Source organism: Coregonus clupeaformis, chromosome 13 (assembly GCF_020615455.1).
Source record: "Coregonus clupeaformis isolate EN_2021a chromosome 13, ASM2061545v1, whole genome shotgun sequence".
In the NCBI taxonomy this organism is placed as follows: domain Eukaryota; kingdom Metazoa; phylum Chordata; class Actinopteri; order Salmoniformes; family Salmonidae; genus Coregonus; species Coregonus clupeaformis.
The window spans coordinates 37103695-37120564 of record NC_059204.1 but is presented as its reverse complement, the minus strand read 5'-3'; the positions used below and the strand labels follow the sequence as shown (position 1 = coordinate 37120564).

At 43.7% G+C, this 16870-nt stretch overlaps 1 protein-coding gene and 1 pseudogene across 4 annotated transcripts in view; both read left to right on the top strand.

The window, feature by feature from the left end:
* Positions 1-3716, top strand: part of LOC121578982 (kinase suppressor of Ras 1-like) — a 55762-nt gene extending 52046 nt beyond the window's left edge. For 2 of the 4 annotated variants that reach the window (XM_045224355.1, XM_045224352.1), the window contains one exon: positions 712-3716. In XM_045224355.1, the coding sequence (XP_045080290.1) occupies positions 712-858 (147 nt within the window). In that variant the 3' untranslated portion in view covers positions 859-3716. The remainder of the gene's footprint in view (positions 1-711) is intronic. The other 2 variants (XM_045224353.1, XM_045224354.1) reach the window with 2 other exon arrangements.
* A 4304-nt stretch (positions 3717-8020) lies between these two features.
* Positions 8021-15503, top strand: LOC121578983 (annotated as a pseudogene).
* The last annotated feature ends 1367 nt before the right edge of the window (positions 15504-16870 follow it).

The window sequence follows — 16870 nt, the reverse complement described above, 5'->3', positions numbered from 1 at the left end:
AAAAAACTCTGCATCTCTGCCCAGAGTGGCCAAAAGGGTGTTTAGCATCCCCAGTGGCTCTGCGAGTGTGGAGAGGATATTCTCCGCTGCTGGCCTGCTCTCCAGGCACCATCGCATGAGTCTGAAGCCACAGACTGGCCTTTAGAGTTTATATGCTGTTTAATATGATATGTAGCCTATTTGAAATGATGTGCGCTTCTTTCATTCACCTTTTCATGTTTATTCAAATACTTTTCATTTAAATCCATGTGGTTTGGTTTCAATACTTCAAAACCAAATGGTAGGTCCAGGTAGTCACAAAAATAGATGGGTGTTGGTTAAATTGTGATTGTAATGTAATGAATGGAGTGAATTTGGAGCGGCAGTTTTTTTTCCTATGAGCGTGGAGCAGTTTTTAGCGGAGCGGTTGGAAAGGACATGGAGTGGCAGAGCAGTGCGCAAGCACCACTCCATGAGCAAATGAGCGGGATTTTCCTCTGCTCAACTCCGCTCACATGCTCTGGTGAAATCTATGCACATACATTTGGGGGGATATTGCATCTTTCTTAATCCTAGCAGGGTAAGTGAGGATATTTGCTCATGCTAATGCTATGTTTTTAAGGGATGACCTTGATAGAGTAGAGAAGAAATTAAAGCTAAGTACAGGATACATCTCTGCATTGTGTTGGCATGAAGTGATGACGTTAATCCTTCCTGTCTATGTCTGTGCAGGAGATCCTGTCTGCCTGCTGGGCCTATGACCTGAGGGAGCGACCCACCTTCACCCAGCTGGCTGACATGCTGGAGAAGCTGCCCAAACTCAACCGGAGACTGTCCCACCCTGGACACTTCTGGAAGTCTGCAGAGTACGTATCCTAGAGGTGGAGGTAGAGGTGGAGGCATGGGAGTAAGACATGTCCTGCCTGCCCCGCCCTGCCATGCACTCTGACCCCTCACTGGGTTCTGATTCGTCTAGAACGGACTTGTGTATGAAACAGCTGAAGGCATGTAAAGGATGACCCCCAGATTGCTGTGCAGTATTAGGGCCACTGATGTCAAACTGATGGGGACTAGGTAGTAGTTTATAGTCATGATAGTCATGAGCCACATACCCTCTTGACGGTCCATTACAGATACGTTGACCGCTGTAATATGAGGGACGGTGGTTTCTAATGGTGAAGCATTTAGAAATTAACCATTATATGTGATGCTAAGGGAATTTTCTGTTTTATCTTCTGTTTCCCAAACTCTATCTCCTCCAGGATGTGACTGTGAGTGTACTTTTCTGTTTAAAAGCATTGTTTTGTCCCTACCTTTCCTGGACATTTTCCTGACCTGCTCTGTACCCCTACACCTCCCCACCCCTCTCCTCTTCTCATATGTTAGATACACAGTACCTGGTCCAGATTTGTCTCTCCACCTTCACTCCTCTCCTACCATATCTCTCCTGCTAGCTCTCTGTCACTCCTCATTCACTACATACTGCATGCCTGTTACTCAAAGGTTCATGGGTGGAGTCTTCTCTCGCATTAACTACTTGTCCAGTAACAGCCCCTACCAGTTCAACAATGTTCTGCTAGTGGAGCTAGCTACTGGTCTTCTGTTTGTTTTCAAACAAGCTGTCCTTTGCCAACACTATCAGTAATGATGCCACTGATGCCCCAACAAAGTGTGCCTGCATAGCATGCCAGAATTTGAATGGGAAGAGAAGCACTTACCAGCTTGCATGGTGTTTGCTATGGTCTGTTGGGACACTGCATGGGCTTGTAAATCCTGAAAGAGGTTTTTGTGATGAGAAGGCTCATTTGAGCTTTCTGTGATGCAGAAATCTGTCCCCTTGTTTCATGTTGAAGTATTTACCTGTCTCTTCTACTGCACCGGTCTTCTTCTCAAATCATTATCTCTTAATGTTAACCTGTTATTATAGTTTCACTAACAGTCTCTAACCTCCATGTTTCCTATGTTCTCTCTCTTTCTGTTTTCTCTCTTCCTAATATAGGTTGTAGCCGTCACTATGAAACATAAGCAATGCAAAACAAAGCCTGGGTCTGCCTTGCATGCTCCTGAAATCCTTAACTTTTAGGATTGATCAAAGCATTGACTCTGTCTGATACAGACACTGCTTCAACTAACCCACAGCCTGATCTTCCATATCTATTAAACTGTAGTGTTTCGTTGTGTGGGAGAGAAGGTTGCTGGACTGAGGAGGCCAAGGGTAGTACTTCACTACCTCCCCTCAACTTTCCTTCCTTCGTCTCAAAACAGATTGCCTTCATTCTTTTCTACTGTTGCTTTTTGGACTATGTGAGGCTTGTGAATAACTGGCGTGTGTTGTCTGTGCTGAGACTGACTGGTGTACTGTGGCATGAGCCTGACGGCTGCTCTGCTGTGCTCTGCTCCGTCTGCAGCCTGCCCTGCTCTCCCTCCTGTCTGTGCTGCTGTGATGTGGTTCTTCCTACTGGGGGCTCCCAGGGGGGCTCCCAGACGACGCGACCCAGACACTTGCTGGACCAAAACAATGGTTTTAACTCCTATCCTAAATGGACCACTGCATTCACTCCCTACTCCTCTTTTCTCATTGTGGTCTTGAAGCTTCGGGCTGCTTGAGTGATGTAATCCAACTGCCTCTTGACTCTTACCCTTCAGCTCTCTGCAGTTTTTCAATGGCATGCGCTGCGACACTGTCACCGTGTTGCCCTCTGTCTGCCTCCTGCTCACGACCTCTACACATTATTTCAACAGGAGAAAAAACTATAAGATACAAACATTTACCTTTAGTTGTTGGTTCCTTTTTTGAGTAATCATTTTCGCAGTGTTTATTTTTTTGTTCCATGAAGTTTGAAAGGACAGTTCTCAGGAGTTGGGAGAGCATGATTGAATTGACTCTTGTCTCCAAGTTGCTTGTCTGAGTAGAATCTGATGAAACCATACATTTGAAACAGCTCATTGCATAAATGAAGAATGAATATGTTGAAACCACAGTTAAGAGGTGTCAGCATGCAATGTGACCTTCCTCTCATCTCACTACACACTGGGAATGGAATCATGTTGGTTATTTATGAAGGTATTTGATAATGAAGCGAGTGCCCTGATTATTAAAATGCATAAGAGGGAGCCACGGAGAAGCAGGGATGCCTTCTCTCAGCCTATGAGTGGTGTAGAGAGGTAGGTCAATAGCTTAGTACATTCATTTACAGCGCAAAAAAAATTGAACAGGAACCTGGCACAAAAGTGTCCTATAATTTACTCCTTAAACATTACCTCTTGTGCGTGCTTGTGTGTATTACATTAGTGATGGCCAGCTTCAGTTGGTGTGCTTGTATTTGTGTGTTTGTTTGTGAGTGTATTGTATTGGAACATGTAGGGTTGATTTAGTGAAAGACTGCAGTAAATGTATTGATGATATCAATTGTATGTAAGATATACATGTATATACATTATTTAATGTACAGCTAATTAACTATTTTAATATTTGTACAAACATTTTATATGTACAATACATCATTGCATTTTTAAATAGGTACTTCTCCCCTATTACAGATGTATATATCTTTATATTTTTTCATGTACAAAATACTGTAAAAATACTGTACATTTCTTTTTGAATGGGTCAATTCATGTTTTTTATGTCATGTAAAAATTCATATTTTTGTATTGCATGTGGCTACCATTATGTGAACACAGTTTCTGTTTTCATCCTTGAAAGAATAAAATGAAGCTTGTTATGTCATAATTAGTTTGAGCTGAATTTAATAAAGTATTTCAGTTATGTTATGGGCTTTTACAGTCAGTTATATTTACAGTTAGTGCCGCTGGTCACGCTGTGCCCATGCCATAATATGTTCAAAAGATATGATGAGGAGTAAGAACATAAGGCCATAAAAACACATATCTAAATGAATTAACATGTCTGGAAACTAGTGTAGTATGTTTTATTGAAATGACTTTTTCATTTAGTTTTAGTTTGTAGCCATCCCTTGTCTGCCCAATTCAACAGAGATAATACACATAGTATAATTTTTTATTATTATAGATAATGGACACCAAAGACTGTATGTTCGAGGACACATTGCCTACAAAATCTAATCAGATAGAAATGTAGGTAATATGATGAGGTAACACCTAGGATGTGGCGCTGAGGCTGCCATGCACCAAAGAGGCCATGCAGGTTCTAGGGTGGGCTCGCTAGACAAAGAGGCCCAGGGCTGTCCAAAAAATGTTAGGTGTCAAATGGGCACTTGGGAAGCAAGGTAAACCCATGTGGTGGCCTTCAGATTAGATGCAATCCTTTTCCAATTTTAATTCCTTAAATACCTCTGGTCCTAGAGTGATTTATGTGAAAGTAATATATTAATTCACCTAGCAATTCTCACTAAGGAACGGATACAAGGGAACGAAACCATTTAAATGGAAGTGAATGGCAATCACCAGTCAGCAAAGGCCGCTGCACACTGCAGGTGTACTTTGCATAGAAGGTGTCAGTTGTTCTCTTATCTGAGCGTCACGGTTTCAATTACTACTGTCAAGTGAGCTGACATTTTCAAAACCGTGTCAAGCCAACTGCTCTTCAGTTTCCTCCTGAATTTGTGGGTATCGCGTGTTTTCTGGTAGAGAAACTGAGTCGGATGCACTCATGCACAGATATACACTTACTCAATCTTCCATAATAAAAATAATACCAAATCGTTTATTTCATGTTCGTGCTTTATCAAAAAATACTTTCATATCACAGGTAGAGTGAGGCAGCACTAGCCTAACGGGGGTGCTGTTTAGCAAATGTTAAATGGTTTAAGCAAGACGTTTACGGTCATGGCAGACAAACACACGCACACACGCACACACACAGCTTCACAGCAAGATCTAACTGAGCTTGAGCTGACCCTTGTATTTAATTTTTGAGACTTTTTTTTTTTAATTCACTGTAATATACAATAAACTAGTGACCCCATCCTATTTAGAAATATGGTAGTTGTTTTAAAAAACAGAATTTTTGTTTTTCGTTTCATTTAATTAAAAACAAAGCATAGCCTCCCCTCCCTTCCCCTCAATGAAGGCTGTTTTTTTTGGGATCCTGCCCAATGCAATCGCCAAATAGCAGCCTATCAATAAAGGGTTTGGCTCGTGAGACCGCTTTGAAATAAATCTTAATCACCAAAGCTTTATTAAAACATCAAATTTGGGAGCAGCAAAACAGTGAGCGGACATCCCCTTTTTATCATTATTTTAGCCTGCTCCCGTTATTATTTTGGATGTGCGTAAAAGCCTCCATACTCTACCTTAATATTATATGCCCACGGGGAGCAGTTATAGTGCCTGTAACTGTATTAAGACCCCTTCCCTTTTTCCACATTTTGTTACTTTACAGCCTTATTCTAAAATTGATTAAATAAAACATTTTCCTCATCAATCTACACACAATACGCCATAATGACAAAGCGAAAACAGGTTTTTAGAAATGTTTGTACATTGATTAAAAATAAAAAAAAAACAGAAATACCTTATTTACATAAGTATTCAGACCATTTGCTATGACACTCGAAATTGAGCTCAGGTGTATCCTGTTTCCATTGAGCATCCTTGAGACATTTCTACAACTTGATTAGAGTCCACCTGTGGTAAATTCAATTTATTGGACATGATTTGGAAAGGCACACACCTGTCTATATAATGTCCCACAGTTGACAGTGCATGTCATTGCAAAAACCAAGCCATGAGGTCGAAGGAATTGTCCGTAGATTGTGTCGAGGTACAGATCTGGGGAAGGGTACCAAAAAATGTCTGCAGCATTGAAGGCCCCCAAGAACACAGTGGCCTCAATCATCCTTAAATGGAAGAAGTTTGGAACCACCAAGACTCTTCCTAGAGCTGGCCTCCTGGCCAAACTGAGAAATCGGGGGAGAAGGGCCTTGGTCAGGGAGGTGACCAAGAACCCGATGGTCACTCTGACAGAGCTCCAAAGTTCCTCTGTGGAGATGGGAGAACCTTCCAGAAGGACAGCCATCTCTGCAGCACTCCACCAATCAGGCCTTTATGGTAGAGTAGCCAGACGGAAGCCACTCCTCAGTAAAAGGCACATGACAGCCCGCTTGGAGTTTGCCAAAAGACACCTAAACGACTCTCAGACCATGACAAAAAAGATTCTCTGGTCTGATGAAACCAAGATTGAACTATTTGGCCTGAATGCCAAGCGTCACGTCTGGAGGAAACCTGGCACCATCCCTACGGTGAAGCATGGTGGTGGCAGCATCATGCTGTGGGGATGTTTTTCAACGACTGGGACCGGGAGACTTGTCAGGATCGAGGGAAAGATGAACGGAGCAAAGTACAGAGAGATCCTTGATGAAAACCTGCTCCAGAGCGCTCAGGACCTCAGACTGGGGCGAAGGTTCACCTTCCAACAGGACAACAACCCTAAGCACACAGCCAAGACAACGCAGGAGTGGCTTCGGGACAAGTCTCTGAATGTCCGTGAGTGGCCCAGCCAGAGCCCTGACTTGAACCAGATCGAACATCTCTGGAGAGACCTGAAAATAGCTGTGCAGCGACGCTCCCCATCCAACATTTTTTGACATTTTAGTCATTTAGCAGACGCTCTTATCCAGAGCGACTTACAGCAATAAGTGCATACATTTTTGTACTGGTCCTCTGTGGGAATCAAACCCACAACCCTGGCGTTGCAAGCGCCATGCTCTACCAACTGAGCCACACATGACAGAGCTTGAGAGGATCTGCAGAGAAGAATGGGAGAAAGTCCCCAAATACAGGTGTGCCAAGCTTGTATCGTCATACCCAAGAAGACTTGAGGCTGTAATCGCTGTCAAAGGTGCTTCAACAAAGTACTGAGTAAAGGGTCTGAATACTTATGTAAATGTCATATTTCCTTCTTTTTTAAAATAAATATGCAAAATAATTCTAGTCCTGTTTTTGCTTTGTCATTATGGGGGATTGTGTATAGATTGATGAGGGAAAAACACAATTTAATCCATTTTAGAATAAGGCTGTAATGTAACTAAATGTGGAAAAAGTCAAGGGGTCTTAATACTTTCCGAAGGCAAGTATTCAGTTCCAAGTGGGTAAGTTCCAATACCATATTTACAATGTGCAGTGATACTGGAGCGATCGAGGTAGATATAGGTGTAAGGTGACTAGGCATCTAGATATATGATAAACAGAGTAGCAGCAGGGTAAATGATGATTGTAAGTGAGTTTGTGTGCAACTGTGCGTGTGTAGAGTATAAATATGTGTGAATGTTATGTGTGTGTTGGAATGTCTGTGTGTGTGAGTGTGTAGAGTCCAGTGAGTGTGCATAGAGACGGTGCAAAAATAAAACAATTAATACAAGGGTCAACTCAAGCTCACTTAGATCTTGCTGTGAAGCTGTCTGTGTGTGTGTGTGTGAGTGTGTGTGCGCGCGCTGTGTGTGCTGTGTTTTGTCATGACTGTAAACCTCACCTGTGATATCAAAGTCATTTTTGATAAGGCACGAAAATGAAATAAACGATTTGGTATCATTTTGATTATGGAAGATTGAATACGTGTGATTCAAACTGTTTGCTTGGAAATATTTGTAGCTATCGTCTCTATCTGTGCACGAGAGTGCATCCGACTCAGTTTCCCTACCAGAAAATACGCGATACCGTAAATTATTGTGTATTCGCGCACAAAAATTCAGGAGGAAACTGAAGAGCGGATCGCGGATGGCGAAATTTATGCAAGAGGAAACAAAAAACAAAATAATTTCCGAATGACGCGTTCAAAATAACTGGGAACTCGGAAATCTCTGAAATCCGACTTCAGTGCATTCAAAACAACTGGGAACTCGGGGAAAAAAACTACCTCGGAATTACAACTGGGAAATTGTGCCTCCTAGAGCTCTTACTTCCCGACCTGAAGATCACTGACGTCATGATTTCACCTCGTATTTTTCCGAATTCCCAGTTGTTATGAACGCGGCAGAAGTGAACTGCCAGACGTCTGTCTGCGTGCTGCACTCTAGATTCGCCAAAAAATCGAACAGACAGATGAGAGCCACTTTGAAGCATGGCTTGTCAGCAACCGTTTTACAATCCGGTAAGAATTCTACCTCGACATTATTCACATGTCTTTTTTCAGGCCCCAGTATATGTGAGTTTCGGGAGTCATTTTGGTACTTTATTTTTGGTGTAATGTTCCACTATATTTTTATATTCTGGACCCACAGATTGCACATTTTCTTCTAGCCCAGCACCCAAGATTGCACATTTTTATTCTAGCCCAGCACCCACTAGCACATCTGATGCAACTAAAATCAGGTGCAATGGGTATGTTAGTGATGAGTTTAGTGGACTAGAATAAAAATGGGTTCCTCAGGAACAGGACTGAAAAACATTGAATAGGTCTGTCTATATTTTCTGTCATTTTCATATCCAAATTTGACACCTAAAAACTTAAGTGATTGATATAATTAATGAAAGAAGGTAAGAAGAAAGGATACCATAACCTTTTAGATTGTTATTGGTTACAAAATGCTTGATGTGGCCATTGTGAACGTTTAAAGTGTTCAACTAAGTCTCTTGCAAAGTCCCTAATCTTATCAGGCAGACCTAGCCTGGTCAAGTGCTGTTTTTTGCTGAGCAGCGAACAGTTTTGACTGGGCTGAGCGGGAACTGTGCTTCCGCAGAGGTAGGGGAGCCAGCAGGCCAGAGGTGGATGAACGCAATGCCCTCGTTTGGGACTGATCAGAGCCTGAAGGTACGGAGGTGCCGTTCCCCTCACAGCTCCGTAGGCAAGCACCATGGTCTTGTAGCAGATGCGAGCTTCAACTGGAAGCCAGTGGAGTGTGCGGAGGAGCGGGGTGACGTGAGAGAACTTGGGAAGGTTGAACACCAGACGGGCTGCGGCATTCTGGATGAGTTGTAGGGGTTTAATGGCACAGGCAGGGAGCCCAGCCAACAGCGAGTTGCAGTAATCCAGACGGGAGATGACAAGTGCCTGGATTAGGACCTGTGCCGCTTCCTGTGTAAGGCAGGGTCGTACTCTCCGAATGTTGTAGAGCATGAACCTACAGGATCGGGTCACCGCCTTGATGTTAGCGGAGAACGACAGGGTGTTGTCCAGGGTCACGCCAAGGCTCTTCGCACTCTGGGAGGAGGACACAACGGAGTTGTCAACCGTGATGGTGAGATCATGGAACGGGCAGTCCTTCCCCGGGAGGAAGAGCAGCTCCATCTTGCCAAGGTTCAGCTTGAGGTGGTGATCCGTCATCCATACTGATATGTCTGCCAGACATGCAGAGATGCGATTCGCCACCTGGTTATCAGAAGGGGGAAAGGAGAAGATTAGTTGTGTGTCGTCTGCGTAGCAATGATAGGAGAGGCCATGTGAGGATATGACAGAGCCAAGTGACTTGGTGTATAGCGAGAATAGGAGAGGGCCTAGAACTGAGCCCTGGGGGACACCAGTGGTGAGAGCACGTGGTGCGGAGACAGCTTCGCCACGCCACTTGGTAGGAGCGACCGGTCAGGTAGGACGCAATCCAAGGGTGAGCCGCGCCGGAGATGCCCAGCTCGGAGAGGGTGGAGAGGAGGATCTGATGGTTCACAGTATCAAAGGCAGCAGACAGGTCTAGAAGGACAAGAGCAGAGGAGAGAGAGTTAGCTTTAGCAGTGCGGAGAGCCTCCGTGACACAGAGAAGAGCAGTCTCAGTTGAATGACCAGTCTTGAAACCTGACTGGTTTGGATCAAGAAGGTCATTCTGAGAGAGATAGCAAGAGAGTTGGCTAAAGACGGCACGCTCAAAAGTTTTGGAGAGAAAAGAAAGAAAGGATACTGGTCTGTAGTTGTTGATATCAGAGGGATCGAGTGTTGGATTTTTGAGAAGGGGTGCAACTCTCGTTCTCTTGAAGACGGAAGGGACATAGCCAGCGGTCAAGGATGAGTTGATGAGCGAGGTGAGGTAAGGGAGAAGGTCACCGGAGATGGTCTGGAGAAGAGAGGAGGGGATAGGGTCAAGCGGGCAGGTTGTTGGGCGGCCGGCCGTCACAAGTCGCAAGATTTTATCTGGAGAGAAAGCATAGGGTAGGGCAGTGTGAGCAGGACCAGCAGTGTCATTTGACTTAACAAACGAGGATCGGATGTCGTCAACCTTCTTTTCAAAATGGTTGACGAAGTCATCCACAGAGAGGGAGGAGGGGGAGGGGGAGGAGGATTCAGCAGGGAGGAGAAGGTGGCAAAGAGCTTCCTAGGGTTAGAGGCAGATGCTTGGAATTTAGAGTGGTAGAAAGTGGCCTTAGCAGCAGAAACAGATGAATAAAATGTAGAGAGGAGGGAGTGAAAAGATGCCAGGTCCGCAGGGAGTCTAGTTTTCCTCCATTTCCGCTCGGCTGCCCGGAGCCCTGTTCTGTGAGCTTGCAATGAGTCATCAAGCCACAGAGCTGGAGGGGAGGACCGAGCCGGCCGGGAGGATAGGGGACATAGAGAGTCAAAGGATGCAGAAAGGGAGGAGAGGAGGGTTGAGGAGGCAGAATCAGGAGATTGGAGGGAGAAGGATGGAGCAGAGGGAAGAGATGATAGGATGGAAGAGGAGAGAGTAGCGGGAGAGAGAGAGCGAAGGTTGCGACGGCGCATTACCATCTGAGTAGGGGCAGAGTGAGTAGTGTTGGAGGAGAGCGAGAGAGAAAAGGATACAAAGTAGTGGTCGGAGACATGGAGGGGAGTTGCAGTGAGATTAGTAGAAGAACAGCATCTAGTAAAGATGAGGTCAAGCGTATTGCCTGCCTTGTGAGTAGGGGGGGACGGTGAGAGGGTGAGGTCAAAAGAGGAGAGGAGTGGAAAGAAGGAGGCAGAGAGAAATGAGTCAAAGATAGACGTAGGGAGGTTGAATTCCCCCAGAACTGTGAGGGGTGAGCCATCCTCAGGAAAGGAACTTATCAAGGCGTCAAGCTCATTGATGAACTCTCCAAGGGAACCTGGAGGGCGATAAATGACAAGGATATTAAGCTTAAATGGGCTAGTGACTGTGACAGCATGGAATTCAAATGAGGAGATAGACAAGATGGGTCAGGGGAAAAATAGAGAATGTCCACTTGGGAGAGATGAGGATTCCTGTGCCACCACCCCGCTGACCAGATGCTCTCGGGGTATGCGAGAACACATGGTCAGACGAGGAGAGAGCAGTAGGAGTAGCAGTGTTTTCAGTGGTAATCCATGTTTCCGTCAGCGCCAAGAAGTCGAGGGACTGGAGGGTAGCATAGGCTGAGATGAACTCTGCCTTGTTGGCAGCAGAACGGCAGTTCCAGAAACTGTATGAGACCTGGAACTCCACGTGGGTGGTGCGTGCAGGGACCACCAGGTTAGAGAGGCAGCAGCCACGCGGTGTGAGGCGTTTGTATAGCCTGTGCGTAGAGGAGAGAACAGGGATAGACAGAGGCATAGTTGACAGGCTGCAGAAAATGGCTACAATAATGCAAAGGAGATCGGAATGGAATGAACTAAACATCTGGGAAAGGAGAGAGCGGGGCCTCCCTCACCACAACACCCAAATATAACTCTCCCAACTTCCACCTCAGAAACTATAATTGTTGTAAACTACAGCGGCTCAATGTTTTCTAGGAATAGACTAACTTAGTTTATTCAGCTAGCTAACTAGGTACAGTATTCTTCCGTGAAAATCGTCCAGGGCACCTAGTCATAAGACGCCACAGCCAGCTAGCATGCCGGACTCCAACAACACGGTTTAGCACCAATACTCGGCCACAACAAACCACCAGTGTGTCAACACGCCATGGTTGCATGAGGGGAAGACCATCACTGTGACAGGGAGAGTCCTGCCAGGAGCCCAGAGGTAGACCTACCTAGTAGGACATGCATCTCTTTTTCACTGTAGGACAGCCATATCTCCTTTAGCTCAATCTTGTCACTCACTATCAGCACAGAAGGGATCTTGTTAAACCGAATCACTTTAAAATATGGCCCGCTTTCTTCTCTCTGTACTCCGTGTCGGTTTCATGTGAATTTGCAATGTGGCTCAAGAGGAAATCCCGACGTAGCCCTCCACTTCAACCCCCGATATGACGGCTTCCTAGACGTTGTGATCTGCAACACCATGCAGCACTCTAAGTGGGGCTCAGAGGAGCATGAATGGATACCCTGCACCCATGACCCGGGGGGCCAACTTTACCCTCATGTTCCTGGTCAACCAAGATTCATATTCGGTCAGGAGACTTATCACATTTTTTTTTTACTGTGGATTTATTGAATTGAATCTTATCTCTATTCGAGAGCAAAACATATTCAAACCCTTATTCATTATTTTTCCTCCATGTGCCATTGATTTCTTGTCTCTCCTAAATCCTGTCTTATCCCAGCTGATTGTGAATGGTGCCCACTTCATGGAGTACCTGCACCGGCTGTCATTTTCCAGAGTGGACACCATCTCCGTGGATGGGGGAGTGGAGATCCAATCCATTGCCTTCTCCAACCCTGCAGTGACAGTGAGTATCTGACAGGTCCTCCGTTTGGGAGAATACAGTACACCTTTGCGTTCCAAAGGATCAACCTTGAACAAGGACATATTTGCTTATCTTGGCCAGTTGTTTGGAATGCCACCCAGTTGGCAAAACAGGTTGCAACTTGCAATGGTCATGGTCGGAGTGTATAATGATTGTAAGGATGTTTTGGACATCTTTTTAGCATCCAAAAAAAGTAGTTCCCTCAGTTCCTACTTTAATAAATTAAATAAATAGTATTCAGACTTACATGTGTTAACCAAGAGAGTCTGTCCATATCCTACACAGCAAAATTTAATGTGATGTATTTTATTTTCTCCAGTTACCTCCTCCCCAACCAGGATATCCTGGCCATCCACACAGTGTGAGTATTCTCCATATGACAGACATACTGATCAATAGGATTCTTAGTTATAGAAATGTTTTTGGTATTTGGAGTTACATAAGGCCTGCAGTTGTATGGAAACACTTGTAATTAGTAGTAAGCACATTACTACTAAGCACATTACTACATATCTGTGTCCTCACAAAACAGTAGCATAGGCCATAACCCAAGATAGACACTTTGTTTACAGGGTCAACGGAACCGAAATAGATCTCGTCAAAGTAAATCAGGTCCCAAAACTCCTCCTCAATTGTGTAATGCCACACAGGTAGATTATAGCATGCTGGGTTGAAGGCTAATTTGGTGTATTGAGAATTTTTTTCTGGTGGTGGGTGTTTTTACATTTACATTTTAGTCATTTAGCAGACGCTCTTAGTGAGTGCATACCATTTTTTTTTTTTTTATGTTCATACTGGCCCCCCGTGGGAAACGAACCCACAACCCTGGCGTTGCAAGCGCCATGCTCTACCAACTGAGCTACACGGGACCATAAGATGACTGCATTTCATTCCATTCAGTCAATGTTAGCTTTGAGGGATGATCTCCTTGTTTTAATGCTTTCCTTGTTTAATTTGATACTTGTTTGACAGCTGTTTGTCTGTTTTGTAGGCTTTCTCGGCTGCATTTTGTGCCCCAGGATTTGTTCAGGTGCGTTGCATTCAAATGAATCAACTTTTTAGAGTTCAGAATTTGTAGAGTAGAGGCCAACATCAGGAATTTGATTGGAGTTGTATCATTGATCTATATAAATTAATAAAGCTGAAATGAAAATGAAGCTCTGACAAGGTTAAAGTAGTTTAGAGACTGTACTGAAAGGTGCTATTCTTCAGATGGTAATGTACAGTGTTTATTTTATAGACACCCCTTCCATACACCCCCCAGCCATCCTTCGTAAGTACCCCTTCTTTAACCTACAGACTTAAGTGCAGACTGAACAATTACATTAATTTATGTAGTATCGAAACAGATTGTTAGGGTGATATGGTGATGTTATGGATCCTCTGTTCTCAGGTTGTGCCGTAAAAAAACATAATGGCAGGTGGACTTTACCAAGGCAAAAACATCATCATCCAGGGTGTGGTCAACCACAACGCTGATAAGTAAGGAACACTTACTCATTTTAAACACATCTTGCATCATTAATTTGCTTGTCACCTGCTATGGGTCAAAGTTGGTACTATGAATTGTGTACCTGTACATTACAGACAATACAGATAGATAATAAGGAAATAGGTCCTTTTTAGATTAGTCTGTCGCCCTCCAAATTATTTGTATAATTTTTCTTTCACGATTGTGTAACACTCACCACCAGCAATGTTCTCCCTCTATAGAAACAGAACATTACAGAGCTATACAGTACTATTGTCACGCCCTGGCTCTGGGGACTCTAGTATGTTGAGCCAGGGTGTGAGTTTTCATGTGTTTTCCATTCTAGGTTAAGTATTTCTATGTTGGCCAGTGTGGTTCTCAATCAGAGGCAACGAGTGTCAGCTGTTGCTGGTTGTCTCTGATTGGGAACCACATTTAGACAGGCTGTTTTCCCACAGTGGTTGTGGGATCTTGTTCCAAGTAGGTTGTGTTTGAGCCAAGGACATCACGTTATTGTTTTGTTGTTTTTGTTTGTGTGATCTTGATTTAATAAATATGTTTGCAAATAACGCTGCGCATTGGTCCTCTGTTCCCGACGATCGTGACAACTATGTCATTCCTTCAGCATATCAATGGCCGACATAGGTAAGGGTGATACTCGTTGTAGGCTTACCTTTGTACACTCTTTCCTGTATCTACCACAGAGCGTTAATTTATTTAGTAAACTAACCTAACATTCCTGGTCAAGCCTTATAACCATGATCATGGTCTTTATGGTTCCAGGTTCTGTGTCAACCTGCGTTTCAACTCGGGGGTGGCGCTCCACTTCAACACCAGGTTTAATGAGAACGTTGTAGTGCGTAATAGTCTGCTGAAGGAACAGTGGGTTCCAGAGGAGAGGACAGGGGCATGCCCTTCTACAGAGGCCAGCCTTTTACGGTATAAACTACATTATACCTGATTGTATACTGTAGTATGGAAGCTAGCTATATTTTAACGTTTATTTGGGATTTTTCACTTTTTGTGCATTGGCAACAATTTGAGCTAAAATTAGTTCTGAATGTGTTTCAGCTGCAATGGTACCGTATACTTTTCCTTGGATGAACTCAGCACTCATGTCAGGTTCTGTGTTTCAGGTGACCATTATGTGTGACACCAAGTGCTACAGGGTGATAGTGAACGGAGCCCAGATGTTCAGCTACAACCACCGCCACTTCCTGCTCCAGCAGATAGATATCCTGGAGGTGGAAGGGGACGTGAGCCTGTCCTCTGTGCTGGTCTAAGTAATGACTCTGTTCTGGTTTGAGTTACATACACTGAGGTCAAAGGTGAGCGGTAGTAGGATCTGATCAGGGCATTATAAAGACTGATGTGTGAGAAATCATGCCTTCTGTGTGTGGACATTTTCTGTGTTGAAAAAATGGTGGCATTTTGCTATGTTGGCCAAGATGTTTTCATCAATATTTTATCTATTTCATAAACAATTTAATTTAGAGTACACTGAAATATTGTCTTCTATTGATCCAATTCCAGACCGCCCACTTGATACTTACTGTATGTCTGTTCTCTCTGTACCGACAATGTTTCCACAGCAAATAAACGTCAATATTGGAACTAAGATGTTGTCATAATTCTACATCACCGCTAGGGGGCAGAGAGGTTCTGATAAAATTACTAACTTCGTCCTGGTTTAGATTGTAGTGGGATGGTTCAGATTTTTTATTAAAAGCTCAATTCTGAGGATTTTGACAAGGTAAATACTGATGACATTAACAGTGCTGTGAATCATTATAATTATTCAAATGACTCTGGGAGTTCCAGGTTGTTTGAAATAGGCTGGTAGGCCGGTCGACAGATTGCTCTGGCTGGGATGTCTGATCCATCACCTATAGATTCCCCTCACTTGCTGCTACAAGCAAGCTGACAAATCTGAAGCCATCAGCAATCAGAGGCCAATTGGTTATATATATATTTTTCTCTCACAAAGACTACCTTTTAGCCATCCTTTTCACCTGTAGTCCTCCTGGCAGCCCTCCATCCTTGCTGCCTGCAGTGGCAGCACCAGTCATTTTTCACTGGGCTAGCTAAGAGGTAGGTTGGTGGTTGCGTAGGGGTGCTTTCAATCTATTACATTTACATTTTAGTAATTTAGCAGACGCTCTTATCCAGAGTGACTTACAGTTAGTGAGTGCATACATTTTTCATTTTTCTATGGTGTACATGCGTGCATGTACAAATACATTCTTTCTTGGGGGTGCTAAGCCTATTCTTGACAGGGCTTCAGTACTGTCTTGCCCCTCCCTGGAGCTGCCCATGACTGCCTGGTTGTACCAAAATGATGTAGACCAGTGCTGCACAAGTTGGCCTTTCTTTCTCTAAAACAGATGTCTATGCAACATTCTTTAGATGAGTGAAATTAGTTCATTTTGCAGCATGTGATTTGATATCCTTTCTGAGGTGTCCAAAATGGCATCTTATTCACAAAGAGCCCCTTCACACAGGATCAAAGCATGGTAACATTACATGTCAACAAATTTGGATGACAAAGTAAGTCAGTCAAATCAAAGTTTATTGGTCGCATGTTATTGCGGGTGCAGCGAAATGCTTATGTTACTGGCTCCTAACAATGCAGTACAATGTCAATCAAGTACACAAATAATAAAAAGAAATAATACTATTACAGTGCTATTTGGGTTGTTAATTAGATTCGTTCTGACATTTCTTTAATTTAATTTACACAAAATATTAAGAATGATATGTACAGCAGTAGATATGGTGAACTCCAAAAGTATTGGGACAGTGACATTTGTGTTGTTTTGTCTCTGTACTCCAGCACTTTGGATTTTAAATGATACAATGACTATGAGGTTAAAGTACAGGGTATTTTCATCCATATCGGGTGAACTGTTTAGAAATTACAGCACTTTTTGT